At 40.6% G+C, this 20,400-nt stretch overlaps 1 protein-coding gene across 1 annotated transcript in view; it reads left to right on the top strand.

Annotated features, from left to right (window-relative positions):
- SSR1 (signal sequence receptor subunit 1) overlaps positions 1–9,965 on the top strand; it is a 41,952-nt gene extending 31,987 nt beyond the window's left edge. The window contains exon 9 of the mRNA XM_075062834.1: positions 6,766–9,965. Coding sequence (XP_074918935.1) covers positions 6,766–6,772 — 7 coding nt within the window. The 3' untranslated portion in view covers positions 6,773–9,965. The remainder of the gene's footprint in view (positions 1–6,765) is intronic.
- Positions 9,966–20,400: the final 10,435 nt, after the last annotated feature.

Genomic DNA, 20,400 nt, shown 5'->3' with positions numbered 1-20,400 from the left:
GGCTTCTGCCACATTCAGAAGACATATTCAAGCTGAATGATTGATGTGTTAAAAAATGTGTTAATTAATTATTGACTGAACTATTGGGGGGAATATTAGTCTGTTACTCTGCTTTTACCTGCATTCTGCCATATATTTCATGTTATAGCAGGCCTGGATAATGACCCACACATGTAGTTCATTTTAAGAACCTTCACTCAGATCTGACAAAACCCAAACACGGTATCTAATGTGGATTTACTAAAGACGCTACAACACTCGATTCAAGGTTTAGATCTAAGTCCGGCGTCACAAAATCTGAGCAGACAAGCGTAAAGATGTACTTTAGAAGTCTTAGAAGAGAACATTCGTGTCAGAACACTACAGAACCAAACACTGAAAACTGAAAATTAACTTTTCTGCGGTGGCATGACTCAGATATGAAAATGAACATGCATTGGCACAATACCTGGAAGTTGTTAATTGGAGCAAATCCGTATCAGAATGACAATATCCCTGGAATGGTGAGTGAAACATGAAGGGACATATTGAATTCTTTCAGTGCAATCTGGCATGTAGAAATATCTTCTAAATCGGCTACAGCACTGCCAGGTGAATGTCCCGTTCTCACTTTCAGGGGTTACACTTTCTAACAAAAAGGCAAGCCAGCCAATTATCTCCCGCAACGTAAACAACTTGTTTGAGTGACTTGCTGAAAAGAGAAGTATAACCTGACTAGAATTTGCAGGCTCTAAATTTACATTGTCTTTACTGTTTGAATGCGTTTTATTTTTTAGATGCAATTCTCTTTGTAGTTAACTTTCATGATAAATGATTGCATGTCAGTACTTATTGAAGGTGAATGAAAAAATACTTTCTTTTGTATTTTTACAGTGCAAATGTTGTAATAATTAAGATGCACTGGTACACTTTTAGTATTGTGGTTGTAATTGAAAATCAATATATTTGAAACGTAGAAATCATAAAAAGTTTAAACACTATTCATATTATTGTTCGTGTGATAATTTTTTCAAAAATATGCTGACAGCCCTAAATCTTTACCTATGTTTCAGTGCATTACAGACCTCGCACAATGTAATGATGAATAGAATTGTTAGTTCAGAGACACATTTATGTAGATTCATAGTAAGAAGCCCCTCAGTTATCTATATAAAAGCACCAAATTTGATGCCTCGTTAATTCTTACTTATGCAACTGCAGCCACCACGAATGCAAACAGAAACAGCAAGAGAATTTAAAACATCCAAAAGTATAAATACAGCCACAAACAAATCAATACTGAATTTGGGTTTACATTCTATAACAGAAGTAGTGATATTGAGGACTCCAATACAACTACACAAATTAGTCTATATTGTTTGTAGTGTGTGGGATAAAGTACAAGATCATCATTTGATGATCATTTGATGTTTTAATAGTGTCATTCACGACTGAAAACTGGGGGAGGGAGACGGAATGAGAAACATGTCTTTATCCACTAGAGGACTTCTCAGCAGCCTGCCCTTCAATTCTCCAGACTGAGTACATTGACCATCAGTAAACAAGCTTGTTGGAAGGTAGGCAGCTGAAGCCAGTCTAGAAAGCGATGGATAGAAGTTTGTTTTGTTTTGTTTTTATAAAAAGTCTCTGATATAGATCACTTTGGCATGTACACCTATTTTGGACTTGTTTCTAGCTACGGTGAGATGCAATCTAATGAAAAATGAACTAGCGGAGCAGACAAAAGTTGTTGGGGCTCACTGTAGCGTCTTACAAAATGCGATATTTAGAGCTACGCTTTACAAAACAGTCATTATTTAAAAATACGCATATTACTGTGTCAATAGCAAAAGTATTATTACAAAAAGGTGGCATATGCTTAACGAATATTCTTAGATGAACTGTGTTTCATGAAGCAGAATGGCTTAAAGAATCTGGAGAAGAAGTAGTTTTATGAAACTTAAGCAGTGAATCATCGCAAGTTGTGAAAGCTTCACTACTTACTGATCTAGATTAAAGTATCTGAGGAATCCAGCTCATTCAACGTATTATTAGTTTGATGTGCCATCTCTACTTTCTGTGTGTCTCTTTCTGGAGAGAGTTTGAGGCAAGATATGTTTACTCAGCACTGAGAGATGTCGTAAAAATTGCCTTCCCATAAGGAGCTTAGTAGTACAAATGTCAGTATTAACCTAATACAGGATATCCTGTATTAGTAAAAGAGCAACTATCATGTAAGCAAACACAAAATAATACCGTTTAAGCTTGTGACCAGCTAAGATGGTCAACCCCTCCTTGTAGCCTAACTTAGGCAAACTTACACGAAGCGTAAAGGGGCATATTAATGTTTAGCATAGCTGGCATGTAAATACCTTGCAGTGCTGCCTACAAAAGTGCCATGCGAACACCTGTTCTCACTTTCAGGTGACATTGTAAATAAGAAGCTGGCAGTATTATCTCCCATAAATGTAAGCAACTGTGATTGGCTGAACAAGTAGGACTGAGTGAACTTGTACGCTTTGAAGTTTTACATTTGTGTTTGAGTGCAGTTCTGTAACAAAAAAAAATCTACATTTGTAAGTTGCACTTTCATAATACAAGTACTGTCATGCAATCTCTGTGACGTGACTTGAAAAATATATTTCACTGTAAAAATAAGTTTGTAATAAATGTAAAGTGAGCACTCTACATGTATTCTATGTTCATTATATTTGAAAATGTAGAAAAACTTCAAAAAGTATTTAATACATTTCAATTGGTATTCTATGGTTTAACAGTGCAATTAAAACTGCGATTAATCATGATTAATATTTTTAATCGCAAGTAATTTGAGTTAATTGCTTGAGTTAACTGCAATTAATCAACAGCCCTAGTAAGATTACAACAGAAGTTTGGGTGTTGCAGGTAAACATATTGCAACATTTAACAGATATAGATCCTCCTTTAGTTTTAGTATTCTTGTGACTCTTGTTTTGGTAGTCTAGTTTAAAGTGCACAGCATTTTATTCCCCTCATAGTATTGCATAGATGAAGGCTGCCATTGTGAGGAAACTTATAGTGAAAAGAACAAAAATCATGCACACATAACAAGGTAACAAGGTCATGGATCTCATTTTAAACACAGTTAGTTCACTTTTAGTACAAGTAACTGCATATGCCATAATATCTCTTGCATGTAGAATTTTGCACACAGTCAAATCTCTGAAATTTTACAAATCTTTATTATGGTGTGGAACTACTCATGACCAGGACAGGGAAAAAGGTAGGTGAGTACTGCAACAGCATCCAGGAGAATACCACGGTGTGCACCTCCTGTATGAAATTAGTTGTGCAAGCTGATGGAAGTGATAGTGACTATGGATCTGTGGCCTTAGATAATGTAGCATGTGAAGTGTAAGAGTAACTATTAGAAAACTGACAGTTAATGACTCGTGAGGGACACTGGTCTGCTTTATTAGGCATGGATGCTGTTGAGACCTACTTTATAATCTTTAGGCTGACACTGAGTTGCTGTGATTGTGGGCAGACTACTTAAACTTCCTGTGCCTGTTTCCCTATCAATAAAATAAGAATAGTATTTTCTTACCGATAAAGGTCTGAGGACTGGCTGTTTGCACACTGCATCATAATTGTGAAATGCTATAAAACTATTTGGTCCCTTCCTGTGTCCTACCTATTTCTTTCCATAGGTCTTTTGGTTTGGGAGGTAATGGTATAAAAGACACTAGAAGGAATAAGGAGGTTTGTAGAGGGAATGTGTATCAGAATTATGAAAGTGCATAAATTAGCACCAGAGGACTTTAGAGTAAAATGGAGAGATTGATAGGGGTCTAAACAAGACATAAAATAGTCTCCCTGGAGCCACGGGTTCAAATTTAGGCATGGATTTATATTTTGGGTTGCATTAATTAGCGATGTGATGCTGAAATAGCCTTGAGCTTCCTGGCTTTCAGATGTTTATGTAGAAGATTTAAGACTTTTTTCCCTTCCCTTTTTAAAAATTGTATATTTACAGCTTTCAAAAGGTAGAGTAAAGTTTGTCTGGGAATCTCTGTACACTTTCAGTAGTGAGATTGTTGAGGACCTATATTTGAAGTGTCTTATCCTAACAAGCATTTGTAAAAACAGATAGATCTATAAAGGTACCAATGATCTAGATATTCTTTTCCCCCACCCATGAATAGCTGCGCTTGTCTTATACAAGGACTGAAAATTCATCTACTGTTTTTGTTTGCACGAAAAGCATCCCTAGAGCAAAGGACAGTTGTGGACCTGCCATAATGAGTTTTGTAAACTACCCCAGGATTAAACATCAAGTGATTATTTATAGTATTGTGAAGCTTGAATGATTCCTAGAGTCATGGGATTTAAAATCATTATGGCTAATATCTCTCTTGCCCTGCTGAATTCTGATGAGTTTACCACAAACTATTAAAGGAATACTTGATTCCAGCTGTCAGCTGGTAAAGCATTACTCTCTAGAGGTTGATATGATGCTAGAAGATAATATGCAAACTGTGGAAAGTATTTAGTTAACGGAAGGTAAGTGTAGGATTTTTGGCATAGCTTCCAAAGGAACTGATAGTGTGTAATCTTTTTAGCTGGGTACAGATTAATGTTTTGAATGCAAAGCACCTTTCATTAGGGTGTATTTTAGCATTTTTAGTTTGTTTTTTACAAACAACTAAATATAGTCAGTCCTGTGAGGTATGTGTCGAAGAACGTGAACATTTATATGCCCGGAAGTTAAATAGATTTTAAATACTATGGTATTAGCATGTTCAAAAACACTCAAGTAAGTTTCTCTTTCATCTCAATCTGCCTCCTGCATGGCAGTGTGCTGGAAAGCCAAATGGCAAGTTCCATTCTATTCAAGAAAAGCATAATAATATTTTAAAAAAGAAAAATGTGCCCTTTTAATCTGATGTACTATTTGCAGCAGTTTAGGTAATCTTGTCTCCTTTTCTCATTCAGATAAAGCTTCACCAAGGCGGTTGCCGCGCAAAAGAGTACAGAAGAGATCAGTGGGATCTGATGAGTAAATGTTAATTAATACAACAATTCAGCCTTTACTAATCCTGCCCCTCCTCCCCCTTTTTTTTCCCCTGGATTGCAGTAGTGCACCGAATCCATATCAACATGAGGAAAATACTACTTACTATTTGGACTGATCAATTTATCTGACTGGTGATAACATTGCTGAAAACATATTTCTCATCCCTTTAAGATAACAAAATTGCTTTGGGGGCAGGGGGAATGAGAGTTAACCATTAAGGTGTGTGTGTGTATAAACAGTTGATCTGAACAGAATCATTGTGCTACATGAAATGTGCCTTTAGAGTCCTATGTACTGCTGGCTTGTCATCTGCAAACCTTTCTGAAGTGTGTTTTTTCCAAATGTGTAGTTGCCTAATCTCTTCCGAGTGTATCCTGTTTATATAAGAGTCTTCATGCATTTTTATTTTGTAGTATCCTAAAGCTATGAACTTCATTCTTTGCTGCACACATAGCTACTTTTGTTAGGATTTTTTGTATGTTCCTACTTCAGTGATTATGCACTGATTATCTGGACTTTTTTAAAATGTAGTTAGTATTCTAAAGGCACAAACAGGTGTAACTGCTTTGAGCAGTACAGAATTTTTTTGCTGCTGTTTGATATAATGCGCACATTGTGAGGCCTAAGAATCCAAATGTATTTGTATAAATGTTAGAGGGATTTTTACAGCAGCAAAATCTGAGAAGCAGGGAATGGTATGTAATCTATATAAAAGACTCTTTTTACACCCTCCCCTCCGCCTGTTAATCTGTTTAAATTGTTAGTTTATTTAACTGGTGCCAACAGTTCTGGGATATTGGACCATAGAGAGAGCTTTGAAATGCTTGCTCAAGTAATCAGTAGGCCCCAGTTAGTGTTCAGTGACTTCCCCACCCTTACAAAAACTAGAAGAATCACAAGTAGCAAAATGCATTGAGTTTCATAGATTATATTGGATGCAAAAGATAACTGTGTTATGAAGTTGTATGTTATGCAAATACTCTAGTTAATGTACAGTAAAGAGACTTTTTGTAAACAAATTTTAATTTCAAATATAACCTGCTGGTATATAAATCTGAGTTCTTAAATGACAGTAAAAAAGAAATTAACTTTGACCCTTTCTTTTGTGGAGTTATGTGAAGTTTTGAACTTAGTGAAGTGCTTAAATTTTGTTGTAAAATACTCAGTTTTTTAAAGTAGCTGAGTCATAGTGAAATGACAGCTATTGGAAATACCTAAATCTTACTCAGACTTTAAATTGTATTGTACTTCATGCAAGTTTTGTTTAACTTGCTTCTTCAGGTTGATGATTCCAGTATATTCCCATTATTAAATACATGCTAGTTCAACATACATTTAAAAAATACAGGGCTATGCACCCTCCAAATAGGATTTGTTTTGTAGAAGACTCAAGTTTATAGTAATCATGAAACTAAAGTACAGATCTGTCACTAAAAATGTATAGGAGAATAAATTTTGGCATAGGCAACTGGATTTCAGTCCTGCATTCTCTGACAGTAAAAGGAAGGAACGTAGTCATCTTTTTATACAGGTAGTTAGGTATCTAAAGATAGGTGATTCTGAAAATCCAACCTGTCTGAATCATTAGGTGCTTAAATACCTTTTTTTAAAGATCCCTTAATCATCATTTTGAACTTTGCTCAGTTTGGGAAAGGTAGTGATTTGGGACTTGTAGTTTAGTTTTATAGTTTTTCCTGGTGCTTATTTCTTGATCTGCCTTTGTTCTGCAGGGACTGAGCATCTGAGCCAATGACAGATGAACAATACCTGCAAATCACTTCACCACACTCAGTGTGAAACAGAGTCTAAGGTCTGAAACTCCCTCTACTGGCACTACTATACTATAAACTTCCCTGTAAATGAAGTGTGAAGTATTTTGACTCTCTTGTCTTGATGTGGAAAGTAACTTTAGAAACATCTGCTTCCCGTTTAACAGTGCTTGACTTACAAACTTAACATAACTAGCCAGTAAAGAACATTTTAATTACCACATTGCAGGATCTAAAAGATTATTAAGAAATCTTGTACAGGCTGATCATAGTAAATTAGGGTGACCAGATGTGCCGATTTTATAGGGACAGTCCCAATTTTTGATCTTTTTCTTATATAGGCTCCTATTACCTCCCAACCTCTGTCCTGATTTTTCACGCTTGCTGTCTGGTCACCCTGTAGTAAATCAAATACACTTAATCAGTTCAATGCTACCTTCAAAACAACAACTTTGTACATCAGCTAATGCAAGCAACAAGCCACTTCAGCTAAATGGAGGATGGTTTGTCATGTTGTAGTCATACTTCTCCTGATTCAGCAAAGCAGTTAATTCATCGGGGGAGAAACTGACTGAACCCTTTGCATTTTAATCTCAGGATTATGTCTGGTGCTTATATTTATGCTTGCCCATCATCACATGCTGGAAAGATTCTTAGTGAATTCAACATCTCTCCTAGAGTCAATTTGAAGTCTGGAAGTAGTGTTATCTCCAAGGACAATTCTGGATGCGAGTAGTTGTGTTGGCAACAGTCTTTACACAGGAGGCAAACCCTCTGCACTGTACAACAGCAAAGGACCAGATCACAATTACTGATGGGGGTTCCATACGCTAGCAATTTAGAATATCCAACTTTATTCTTTCACCTTAGTATAAATGAGAGAGTGGCCCTCATTCTTAATACTACTGAAACAGTTAGATACATGGTACAACTTGAGATTTAATTAGGTATAGCTCTTAAACTACACAGAACTGAGGTGAGCGTACTGTTCAGAAATAACTGTCAAATATGATGAACTGAACTCTTGATCTTTCCCAGCAGTGGAGCAATTTAATGTAAAATAGAACTGAGAATAATTACCACTGGAACAACTTTCAAAAATAAATTGATTTTACTACCTTAGTGGTATAACAGGTTTTTTTAAGGAGAGCCAATTGTTTAACACCTCCATTTCATCAGGTAATCAAGGTCACACTTAATGGGTACCCAGCCACTTGGAAAGGGAGGAAGAAGGTGGCTGTATGTGGCACAGAAGGAAAAAGAGCCAGTCTTCAAATTTCTAAGCTTGCATGGGGTGTTGCAGTAGAGGCTGGGTATGATGTAAGAGGAAAACTTTGTGGTGGGGGTTACAGTATGCTCATTTTACTTAGTGACTTGAGCTGTAGTGATCACACTTGCTTAATTTAATTTCTTTTTAAGGCACTGCTTCCACCACTAGAATGAAATGCTTATAGTGCAACTCACCATTGACTTAGATATCACTAAATTGTAGTAAGCAACCTCTAACAGCTTCTTGGGGAGAATCTTCCTACTTGTGATGCTCCATTAAGTACTTTGCATGTATGAAATAGCATGGTTTCAATTTCTTGTCCCCCTTTAATATACTATGCTAAATTTTAACTAATACTGCAGTTCTGTGTGAAATGGCTGAGCCTGTAGCAATAATTGATCCATGTGCTGAGAGGAGATGCTAAAATAATCAATCTAGGCACTAAGGTCTCTAAGTAGCTACATACAACCTGGTTGTATGCCATAATGGTCTATCTTACCATCTGCAATTGCACACTTACAAGTTAAGTATTAAAGCTTTTTAGGATTACCCATATTACTTTAAAAGGGTGTAAATAGCCTACTTTGTGCACCTATTGGGTATTTCATCAGGTCACTAACTTTTAGTCTAAAAAAGAAAAGCTATTAATTACTTTCCCAAAGGAAAGCTTGCATTAAAAATCAGTTTCACAGTGTTAGTGCTCAGTAGCATGCTGACTATTAATTTGAGTGTGTCTTAAACAGTTCAGATTATCAATGCTCCTTTTTCCTTCATCCTACTATCAAATGCTCTTTCACTGAAATTGCAGCCTGGCAGAAACCAATAAGCACAGAAGTAAATCTGAATGAACTGCTTTCGAGGCAAATCTGATACAGGAGGAAGTGACTAAAGCCAGACTTACAAATAGAATTTTGTATGCAGTATCCTGAAGAACCATGGCCAAGTAGCTAAAGCATAGACCAAGAAATTAGATGGAGAAGGTTCTAGTGATAGGCCTGTTGCAGATTTAGTATGACTGGGAGACATTTAACATGGCTGTACAGATCTGTGAAAAGGGAATAATACTTCAGTCTTTATGCACTGTTTATAAAGGACTCTTGAAATCCTTGCTGGTGCTCAAGACCCATTACACTGAACAGCACTGAATTTGTGGCAGCTAGGGGAAAAGGTCAAATACAAGTCCCAATCTCTGTGAGGGAGTTAATGTTAAGTTCCTCTGAAGATGAAAAATGCTAAATTCATAGAAGTAGCTCATGTAATGCTTGTCAGATTTTCAGTATTGTGCTGCAAGACTTGGCCCTACCCTGATTTGAAGAGGTGATGATTGCTGTATAGAAGACTTATGCCCTTCCACTTGATCAGTGTTCATACTGGATAGAATGCAGCAGCCTTACCGGGCCGTAAGAATCTGGATTTTTTTTATATACCGTACTATTGTTTTGCTAAATATATGAACAGAACCACAAGGAACTTTCACTGTAATAAAGTAGGTTCAGAAGCTGACTTCACTCTCCTCATTCTGGTTGCAGTACACTAACCATCTTAATCACTTTTCCATGTAAACAATTTAGTTACCACAGCAATGTTATTTTCAATGGGAGGGAACATGCTCTTTACAGATATGGTTTACGGACTCACTTTGAGAACCCTTTTGAAAGTGAAGGGACAGACTGTTCTGGACAACTGAGGTTCAGCTCATTAAAGTTATACCACAGCTGAAATACAGATTGAATTTTTACCTTGCTTACCTGCAAATTCTTAAACAGTTTAAGGGAAAGCAAAATCACTCTTGAAACTACATCTCTAGGGGTTTTTTTTGTAAAACAAACGTGAAATTCTTAGCTTTTTGTAGTTTGTTTTGTTAAATAAAGTACTAGTATAGCACTAAAAAGCTTGATTGGTATTGTGATTATTTTTGCTAAGTGACTGCAAATAATTTAATTGTGCACATGTATTTAAGCAGACTTAAAACACCTTGTACTTTAAAAGCTACTTCTGTATTGAACTGTTGTACGCAAACCAAAAGCCTGAGCTCATTTGTAAAAAGAATAAAGTACTCTGTTAGGAGGGAGGGGGAAAGCAGCAGCAGCATGTGTTCTGAGCATAACTTATTTATATTCTTCTATTATCCTCTTGAAACACTTCAAGAGGTCAATTAAATTTACGATGACCAGGAAAATATTCAGTTACCTCCAACTTCCTGCCAGCTTAAAAGGGTTTACAGGTTCCTGGATGATTGGATATACAAACTTTTGCACCTAGAAGAGGCTGAAACAAAATGCTTAAGTAGTTAATTCATAGTTGATAGTTGCCCACACTCTAATTCACAAAATCAAATTTTCATGTTAAGCTCAGGTTGCTATGGAACAGTGAAGAAACAAGTAACAGAAAAAGATAAGTTTTGGAAACTGCTTCTACTTCTGTTTCTGGTGCTGCTCCCTGTTAAAAGAAAACTGGAACTTGGGCACATGCCTACAGTTTAGTTATGACATTTCTTAGGTGGCAAACTAGCCTTAGGATTCCTGGCACAAATCTTCACATAAGCTAATGCTGGAATACAAGTTTGTACATTAAAAGCTATAGGGTAGGGGTGGCTAAACTGCCACTCCCAAGGCATATGCGGCTCTTTTAAAGTGCAGCTCATGGAGCTCCTCATGTCCCCTGCCCCATTCTCTGCCTACCAGACTGGGGGGAGCTCCAGGCTTCTGCCTTGTAGTGGTGCAGGGCAGAAGCTCCAAGCCCTGGCACGTGTGCCCAGCTCTCAAACTTCTGAAGATCATAGTCTGCTCTTCAGCCGGTCAGTAAACTTGGCCACCTCTATTAGAGGGTGAATAGCAGTAAATTATAATCTGCAATAGACTAGTAGTATAGTTCGTAGGCTGAAACTGAAGGAATTAGGTACTGTTATTAAAGGTGTAAGCTGTAGTTGCCTTAGGAAGTATAGTTCAAATGCTCTTTTTGTTTTTCTTATACACGCTCTGTTTTTTTAATATCCTGAAATGGGTCCTAATGTCAAATTATTTCATACACATCTTTCACCCCCAGCTGCAGCCTCTAGTTTAACTGAGACCAGACCAAGTTCCCTTAAGTCTTTGAAGAAGTTGGGCCTGCCTTCCCCCTTATGTTACCAATTTTGCTCACTCTCTTTATAACAGTGCCCTTACCACTTAGCTGGTGCTTTGGCCATGTGGCTACCCTACCATGCTACTCTGCGTAGTACTAATTTCCATGCTTGATCTACATTTTCCCTCTGCTAGTTCATAATAGTTGGAGTCAGTGTAGCCAACACTTCCAACCTCCCGCAACAACCAGAGCCTCTGTCTTGGCATAGCAGTTACTACTGGCAATCCAAAAACACATTGTCCAGTGCCCAAAATATTAGGCAGCTGGAGTCTGGCCAGTCCCTTAAGGTTTGACGCTACAAAATGCACACATGTAATTTGGTTTCTAGAACTACTTGACTGATTTAGTTAATTCAACTACATTGACTACATTTAGTTAATTCTGATAGTGTTATGCTGACAAACACATGACCTAATCCTTTACACTTGACTATAAAATGCAAATAGGGCATTAGAATTTGGTATTGGATCCATCGTGCAATAGCCAAGTTAGTGGCTGCTGTTAAGTCTTTTTTTTTTTTTTTTTTTACTATCTGTTAACCCAAAGTGAAGACTCCATTCAGTCTCATAACTTACAAAAAGGAACTGTGTAAATTATAGAGGAGTACAAGCAGGACAGAGACTGGATTGAACAGACAATATATAACAAGGCAGTTTTAAGGGACAGGAAGAGCTAAGCCAACCACCATAATTTGTTTTCAATGGGTGCAGAAAACAGATCACATCTGTTTTACTTTCTGTACTATACATACTTTCATGAAGCATCAAGGTTTAAGTTGGACAACAGGATCCCCTATTGCAGCACCAGAAAATAGAGAAAGGGGTCGGGTACAGTCAAGCATGTTAAAAATTAGCCCCGCTCAAAGTACACACTTGAAAATAAATATAATATAAAGTTAGTATTAAAAAAAAAACTCAAGTGACAACCCTAATGTCACACTATCTAAAAGTGAGAAGCTATCCAGCCTTTAACCCAATTTAGCCAGCCAGCCAGCCGACAGCTAAGCAGCAAACACTCGCAAAGGAATGAAGTACCCAAAAACTACATCAAAATGTGCCGCAAGTCAATAACACATGCTGTGCAGATCCAAGAGCTGAGACCAGACCACTTCTGCCATGTCTGAAGCAACATATTGGAACGCTATTTATTTATCAGGTTTTCTGCACCTCTCCCAGCTTGTTCTGGGCAGCTCTGTCCACAATGCTAAACTGATGATATAGACGGCAAGTGGCTTCCACAGTCAATGTGAAAGTGCTGATCCCCTCATCCTGAAAGCTAGGTGTGGTCAGGGTCCTCCTGGCATGTCCCTCAGATGGGCAGGAGATGGGTACCTTTGGAGCAACCACCAGGAAAAACTTCTCCATAAAATTTCTTCCTGTGGTTCCTGCATCTTGCCCTCTGTAATTTGCGTGTGAACTACTTACTAGACAAGTGAGACACAAAAATGGACCTCTAGATTGTCATTTTTTAAACATACGAAATCACAGAGCCACGTTAAGTTTTCTTTTTTATAGCATACATTGTGTGCTGTCATATAAACATGACTGAATTTTGTAAAGGGGTTCATATAGATCAGTTCGCTAACTTGAATAACCTGTTTTAGGAGAAAGGGGTGGGGAGCTTAGAAAGTAACAGAAACAAAGCCAGACTAGACATGTAGGAAAATGGCTCAACACAAAAAAAGTGGTTGTGGCATGTCCCATTGTCATGTTTTTGGGGGAAATAATCTTAACTCATGGAGTCATGGGATTAAACTATCTGCAGCAATAGAAAAACACTCAAGTCAGGAAGAGCCCTATTTGAATATTAATATCTCATGCAACACCATGTGCTCAAAAAGTGAGCCTAGAGTAATGGACCTTCCCTCACATCCAAGTTTATGTACTACAAATGAGAGAGAGGCTTTCTAGCTTTCAGTTACAGCAATCCAGGTCCTTCCCTTGGCACCTACCTGCAATTTGAAAGCCTTGTACTATTTTTGGACAGTCAGATGCTAACAAATATTTGACCATACTACATTGAACAGAGAGTCAGCAGGTTATACTCCCTCTTTTGGTGATCTGCATGGAACAAATCCATGGTTCAGAGCAAGTCACATACACAACAGCCCACTGCAGCAGAACAACCACTTCGCAGTCTTGTTTGCAATCTCAAAGGGCCCTGAATGGTCATAGAAACAAGTGCCCCTAGGCATGGGTCTGGGTTCTGAACCGTGCTTGTTGGGCCATTGCCCATGAAATGTTTGTTGTGAGGATAAAATGATTCCCTGTCCAGCATTGTCAGTCTGACACCAGTCCCTACTATTCATTCACTTAAACAAAGCTCTCTACTTGAAATCAAACATAAAAAGTGACTTAGGGTCTGAGCTTCTGTTTCCCTGCACCTTGTGCAATCATTTATACCAGTGCAAAGTGAATACAAAATGCTACCGTGATGCTGTGGTAGTGTTTTACATTGGTGCAAGTAACCACAATTTCCGTGCTCCCCATTGACTTGCCCTGCACTTGTGTTATCATTTATAATAATAATAATAATAATATAATCCCGAGATATACCTATCTCACAGAACTAGAAGGGACCCTGAAAGGTCATTGAGTCCAGCCCCCTGCCTTCACTAGCAGGACCAAGTACTGATTTTGCCCCAGATCCCTAAGTGGCCCCCTCAAGGATTGAACTCACAATGCTGGGTTTAGCAGGCCAAGGCTCAAACCGCTGAGCTATCCTCCCTCCAAAATAGCTAACTGAATATAAAACACTACCAGATCAGAATTTTAGCTTTGCACAAATATAAGTGACTGGACAAGGTGCAGAGGCACTGGAGAATCAGACCCTGTGGTTCCAATTCTGGAAAGTTCATAAACATGCTTAAGTCAGTCCCTATTAAAGGCAGTCCTTAAGCATATCCTTAACTAGCTAATGTCTATAGGATTTATGCACCCTTCCTCAATAGAGATGCTTCCAAATCCTGCAGGAATCTATATGCTTGCTATGTACAGATTTTAATAACTTAAAATAAGTGTCTTGACTGCTGCCTCAACTTGCTCTGTACACATCCATTTGCCTTCAAAGGTCTTAAGAAAACTAGGGTCATCTGTTACAAGTCTGCCATCATTTCAAGGTTTTCCTGTCCCAAAGATTTAAAAACAAGGAAATAATCTAGCACAACTGCCAGGACCGTGAGATACGCATATGTTCCTGCAAATTTCATTTACAGAAAAATGTGTATGGAAGTCTAAGAGCAGACATGCTTCTCATTCAAGAGCCAAGATTTCCAAGTGCACAAAAGAGCAAAATCAATTCTCATTTTCCTGAGCTGGAATCTGCACCAGTTCCTTCCCCAGGGACCAAGATTTTGAACTTTTTGAGAGCAGACAGTATAACCACCAATTAATCTGCATCACTTGGGTTAAATAGTTAAGCATTAATTAGACAGTATCATGGTGAAAAGCTTACCACACACATTACTATAGCCTGGAGATTATGCGGGCAGCAGTACCACAAACTTCCAGCTGGGGGATTTCCAAAAGCAAGTTACAGTACACGTTCATAAAAGGTAAATCTAAAGTTTCTTCTCTCAGCTGCTCACTCTGTAAAAAGCAGAATGAATCTGAATAGAAAGATCACAGATTAAACTGACCAGTTTGTTTAGGTTTTTATCCTTCCCCAACACCCATGGTGATTTTTTTTTTCTCATCTCCAATTGCATATTTGTTAGATGATATGAAGAGATCATGTTTTGATTACAGGCATCTACTGCATGTGTCTTTACATATGAACTTTGTTCTTATACGAATGTTGCAGTAGTACCGTGGAATATTAAACAGTACTGCTGTAATATTACAGAGTTTGGGCACAATACATATATGCAGATACTTGGTAATTCAACTAAGCAGTTAAAAACAACTCACTAGTCTCAATCTGGATTACTCCACTTGTTCTTTTTCTTGTGGGAAAGATTTGATGATCAAGAAGTTGAAGTCCACATTTTGCTTGTGGACAATTTGCACCAGAAATCATGGTTGCACATAAACACAAATTTGGCCCCAGGGGCCACTGGAAGTAGGCACAGGATGACAAACTGTATGCAAGTCTAACCCATGTTGCTCTGCCAGTGCACCTTCGGTTCCAAACCTCATCACCAGTGCTCTGCGAGTTGTGCCAAACTGTGTGGTGGTTTTGTTATTGGAGGAGGAGACCAACAGCTTCATTCGCTTGGGACCTAAATCAGGCTTTCAAACCCAGCCTCTAACTCTCCATGCCACCTGGTCACTCCGTGAGGTTCTTAATGATTCATTAGAGGAGATGGGCCAAGTTCTGCCCTCACTTCTGTGGTTTTTCATGAGGTCTAAGTCAGAGAAGGATTTGGCCCAATTCATCTAAAAATTACTGAGTCACGTGGTCATTCAAAGTGCAGCTGACAAATAACCAACATGCTGAGCAAAGCACTTAACACTGTCACCTCTATATAGTGAACAATGGAGGATTATCAGGATCCCCAGCCAGGACCTGTAAGACCTTTTTAGCCTGGTTGACAAATTTTTTTTGACTGGTGTACCTATTTTGGTTAATGGTAATTTTTACACCAAAATACTTGTGACTGCATCCACACTAGGGGTTGTACTGGTATATTGCTATAAAAGGTATCGTATAGTTTATTCCCCTTTCGGTGTGGGAATAGTTATACCAATATAAACACCTTTACACATCGCACTCAGGAGGTTGTACCACTTTAACTACACTAGTCTAGTTAAAACACTAAAACTTTCTAGTGTAGACAAGCCCATAAGTCTTTGTCTTGCAGGCAGCCAGAACGGCTATTGCAGAAACCCAGAGGCAAAGCTTACGGGGATCAGTATCTCAGTGGGTACCTGAGTAAGCACTCTATTTCACATTCAGCTAATTATTTCTATTGCTATTACTTCTTAGAGGAATGAGGGATGGCAAGCAGCCTTCTAGGCTCACACCCATTCCCCCTCTCCCAAAGGCTGCTTGACATCCTTTTTTGGCTGTGCAGGATGCTGATCCTTTCAGAGATTAGTCAGTCAATAAGGCTGTATATTCTTTTCACCCACATGGGCTGCGGGGTGTGGGAGTGCCACTTTTCACAGAACAAAAATGTACTGTGACGGATTCCAAGAATCAAAAGAATAAAGGCATTCAAACACGATACACTTCAGTAAAATCAACACAGGTGTTCCAGAGCATCTACCGTATCAAAGTCTTTGTTCAGTTGAGTTCATTCCCTTGCAGCATCCTGTTCAGATACAAGTGCTATGGCTTTAACAGCTTGTGTTTACTATGTAGCAGTGGGGCATGACCCAAAAAAAGATCTTTTGGCACTTGCTTTGTGGACTGGCACACAGACAACTAACTGCAACATTTGCCAGTTCTAGAAAACCTTCTGTGCTGGCCTGCCAGTTCTGAAGGATGGTAAGAAAACCAGTGCATGCCTGGACCCTTAGATACTTCTCATCTGCAGATCTAAATGGCTTTACAAGGGTGGCCAGTATCATGCTGGAGAGAGACTGAGTCACAGGAAGGTGAAGCAACTTACCCAAGAACACCCAGTGTCAGAACAAGGAGGAACAGAACTCAGCTCTCCAATTCCTATCCCGGGCCTTGTCCAATAGATTATCATCCTATTCAGTTCAACTGAGCTGATTCCTTGAACTTTCTGCAGGTAAATTCCATATTGCACTTTTGCTGGGACGCTGGAATAGATCTGATCCCCTGTATACAGACAGGAAGCCTTGGAAGAATTAAAACTGGCACATGCTTCAAATTAGGCAGCAGCAGAGGGAAGAAAGGGAAGGAAATAAAACTTAGGAGAGAGAAAGGGGGCCCTGCCCAGAGTCCTTTGGAAGCATTGTGTCCCTTTCTCTTGTAAGTCCTCTGAGTTTATTTCCCCCTGCTCCCAGCGATCTGGTCTACAGGCTCAGACTGAGCATGCCCAAGAGCAGATCAGCTGGCTCCAGGTATCTTCTCTGCCTCCTACACTCCCATCTCTCCCTCAGTGAGAGTTAAGGGTCCATCCCACACCTAGGGTGACCAGATGTCCCGATTTTATAGGGACAGTCCCAATTTTGGGGTCTCTCTTATATAGGCTCCTATTACCCCCTATCCCCGTCCCAGTTTCTCACATTTGCTGTCTGGTCACCCTAATCCCACCTCTCCGGCTTTTCTCTGCACACGTGAAATAGGTTGTGTGTCTTTCATGACAGAAGATCAGGACTAAACTTTTGCTGACCTCCTGTAAAGGGGAAAACTAACCACCAATGCCACCTAGTGGTCAGGTTGGGGTAGGGTTGTCAATTTTGGTTGGACGTATTCCTGGAGGGTTCATTACCTGACATAATCTTTAATTAAAGATCAATCTTTAATTCCAGGAGACTCCAGGTTGATCCTGGAGGACTGGCAACTCTAGGCAGGAGTGCAGCAGGTGGTTGCTGCTTTTCAGTTATAGTCCTGTTCTTCAGCTCCCCAAAGGGCTTCAGGGCTTTTTCCTTAGCTTTGTGGAAATAACACAGCCTTCTACCTGTCAACACAGCTACTTAGGCTATGTCTACGCTACAGCTTATGTCAGCATAAGTGACTAAGGGCTTGGCTACACTTGAAACTCCAAAAGCGCTGCCGCAGGAGCGCTCCCGCGGCAGCACTTTGAAGTGTGAGTGTGGTCATGGCGCCAGCACTGGGAGAGAGCTCTTCCAGTGCTGCATGTACTCCACCTCCCCGAGGGGATTAACTTACAGTGCTGGGAGCCATGCTTCCAGCGCTGGGGCACTGTTGACACTGGCACTTTACAGCGCTGTAACTTGCTGCACTCAGAGGGTGTTTTTACACACCCCTGAGCGAGAAAGTTGCAGCACTGTAAAGTGCCGGTGTAGTAAAGGCCTAAGGCTATGTCTACACTGCACTTTTGTTGGCAAAACTTTTGTCTGGCAGGGGTGTGAAACCCCCACTCCACCCCGACTGACAAAAGTTTTGCTGACCAAAAGCGCCAGCATGGTCAGTGCTTTGTTGGTGGAAGAGGCTCTCCTACTGACAAAGCCACTGCCACTCATTGGGGGAGGTTTTATGTTGTCGGCAGGAGAGCTCTCCCCTCCTGAGGAAGCAGAGGCAGTGGATGATGGAACGGCTTCCTAGCCTGCTGAGGAGTGTGCAGGCCCAAGGAACAGAAGGTAGCATGGGAGTCTTTAAGGTTGTGGAGCCATGCATCAGTAAGCTCAGAGAAGAGCCCTGCTCTCTCAAATGGGGGATCCTCCAGAGTGGTCTGCATCTCCTGGGACAGCCCAAGGACCGCAGCCAGGAGCTAAGCCTCATGACCACTGCGAAGGCGACCACCCTGGCTGCCAAGTCCGTAGCATTCCAGCCCATCTGGAGTGCATCTGTCTCTATCGCTCTGCGTTCCTCCACCAAGGTGGCGAACTTCTGTACTCAGTCCTGTGGAAGGCCTCCTTGAACTTGCTGATGGAGTCCCACAGGTTGAAGTTGTACCTGTCTAGCAGGGCCTGATGGTTAGACACCTGAAGTTGCAGGATGGCTGTCGAATACACTTTTCTGTCAAGCAAGTCCAGCCTCTTGGCATCTTTATTTTTCAGTGTGCCACTCGCCTGGCCCTGCCTGGCCCTCTCATTGATGGTGGACATGACCAGGGACCCCACTGGAGGGAATGATCCTGCACTGGGGGTGGTCGACACCTAGGAGACTGCCTAGGTGATGGTGACCTGCGCCATGGCGATCTCTGGTGGGAGGTCCAATGGTACCACGGGTATGGGGATCGGCATTGCAACTCAGGTATCCTGTGCCTCGTAGGTGTGAAGGGCCTGGGTCTTCTAGCCAGAGACCGAGGCTGTAGTCCGAGGCTGCAGCGATGGGGACCAACACCTGCAGTCAGGGGACCAGGAACATTCCACTGTTTTAGAGAGTGGTCCCATAACTGGCTTGCCCTTGGATGCTGGGGCCTTAGCCGGGTCCATTGTTTGGCTTGGTGTCTGCAGTGCTGGCCAGCCTACTTGTTCTTTGGCCACAGGGGCTGCTCCCGGGAGTTGGATCCCTAGCTGGACTAGGAGGGCTAACCATAGTGGTACTCTCATGAAGCTCCGGGCCGGGCATGTCGCCTGACACAGGTCATTTGCCTGAAGCCCCCTTCCCCTCTGGTTCCGACTGGCCTGTTGACTTCTTAGGCACCGGGGATGGGGAACAGTGCCAGGTGGGTTCCAGTGTTGGTGATGCGCTGTATGCTGATGCAGAGATGCCAGGTGTGGAGTCTGATCAAGAGGGCTCCGAGGCAGGATGAAGCGCAGCCTCCATGAAGAGGATCCCCAAGCGGATATCCCGCGCCTTCTGAGTCCAAGGGGGAATGTTTTTGGAGATCCTGCATTTGTCCGTTCTATGAGACTTCCCCAAACACTGTAAACAGCTCTTGTGGGGATCACTAATGGGCATCAGCCTGCTGCATGATGAGCATGGCTTAAAGACTGGGGAAAGGGGCATGCTCCACTCCGAGGCGAAGTCCCAGCCAGGACTCTAACTACTAAACTACACTAACACTTAATGGTCTAACTAAGTACCTATAAATACAAAGGAGACAGAAAAATGGGTTGTAAGAACCACAAACATTCTTGTGATGCAAGACAAGGTGCTCCGACCAACTGTCAGTAAGAAGGAACTGAAAGTAAGAAGGAACTGGCAGTAAGAAAGAACTGAAAGGGTGCAGGGTTGGCGGCGCCTAATACACCGATGCATGAGCACGGTACTCCAGAGGGCGCCAGAACCGCCCTACGGATACAGCTAAGGCAACAATCTCTGACGACTGTGCTCATGCGTGCGCACACACCTAGACTGGAATTGACATGAGCAAGCCCTCGAAGAAAAAGAAGCAGCAGCTAAAGTATAAGTCCACTCATCATGCTGTCTAGATGTTATGGAGATGAGTGCCATAGAAATAATATAGATTAGAGATATAAATGTGTCTGTAAATGTCCTAAGAACTCAAACAACAACAGAAATGTCCTTTGTTCTCCCTAGACTCATTTATATATATTTCAAAATTAATAAAAACTTCCCTGACTCTTGTCAATATTCAATTACTACAATATACATAGAAGAAGAAAGGTGCTAAGTGAATGCCCTGGGCTCATTAACCAGTGATTATCTCCATCACCTTAGGTAGCTTGGAAATACCTGTCAATGTTTCACTTGTG

Source organism: Chelonoidis abingdonii, chromosome 2 (assembly GCF_003597395.2).
Source record: "Chelonoidis abingdonii isolate Lonesome George chromosome 2, CheloAbing_2.0, whole genome shotgun sequence".
NCBI classification, from domain to species: Eukaryota; Metazoa; Chordata; order Testudines; family Testudinidae; genus Chelonoidis; species Chelonoidis abingdonii.
This window is presented reverse-complemented; position numbering and strand designations above follow the sequence as displayed.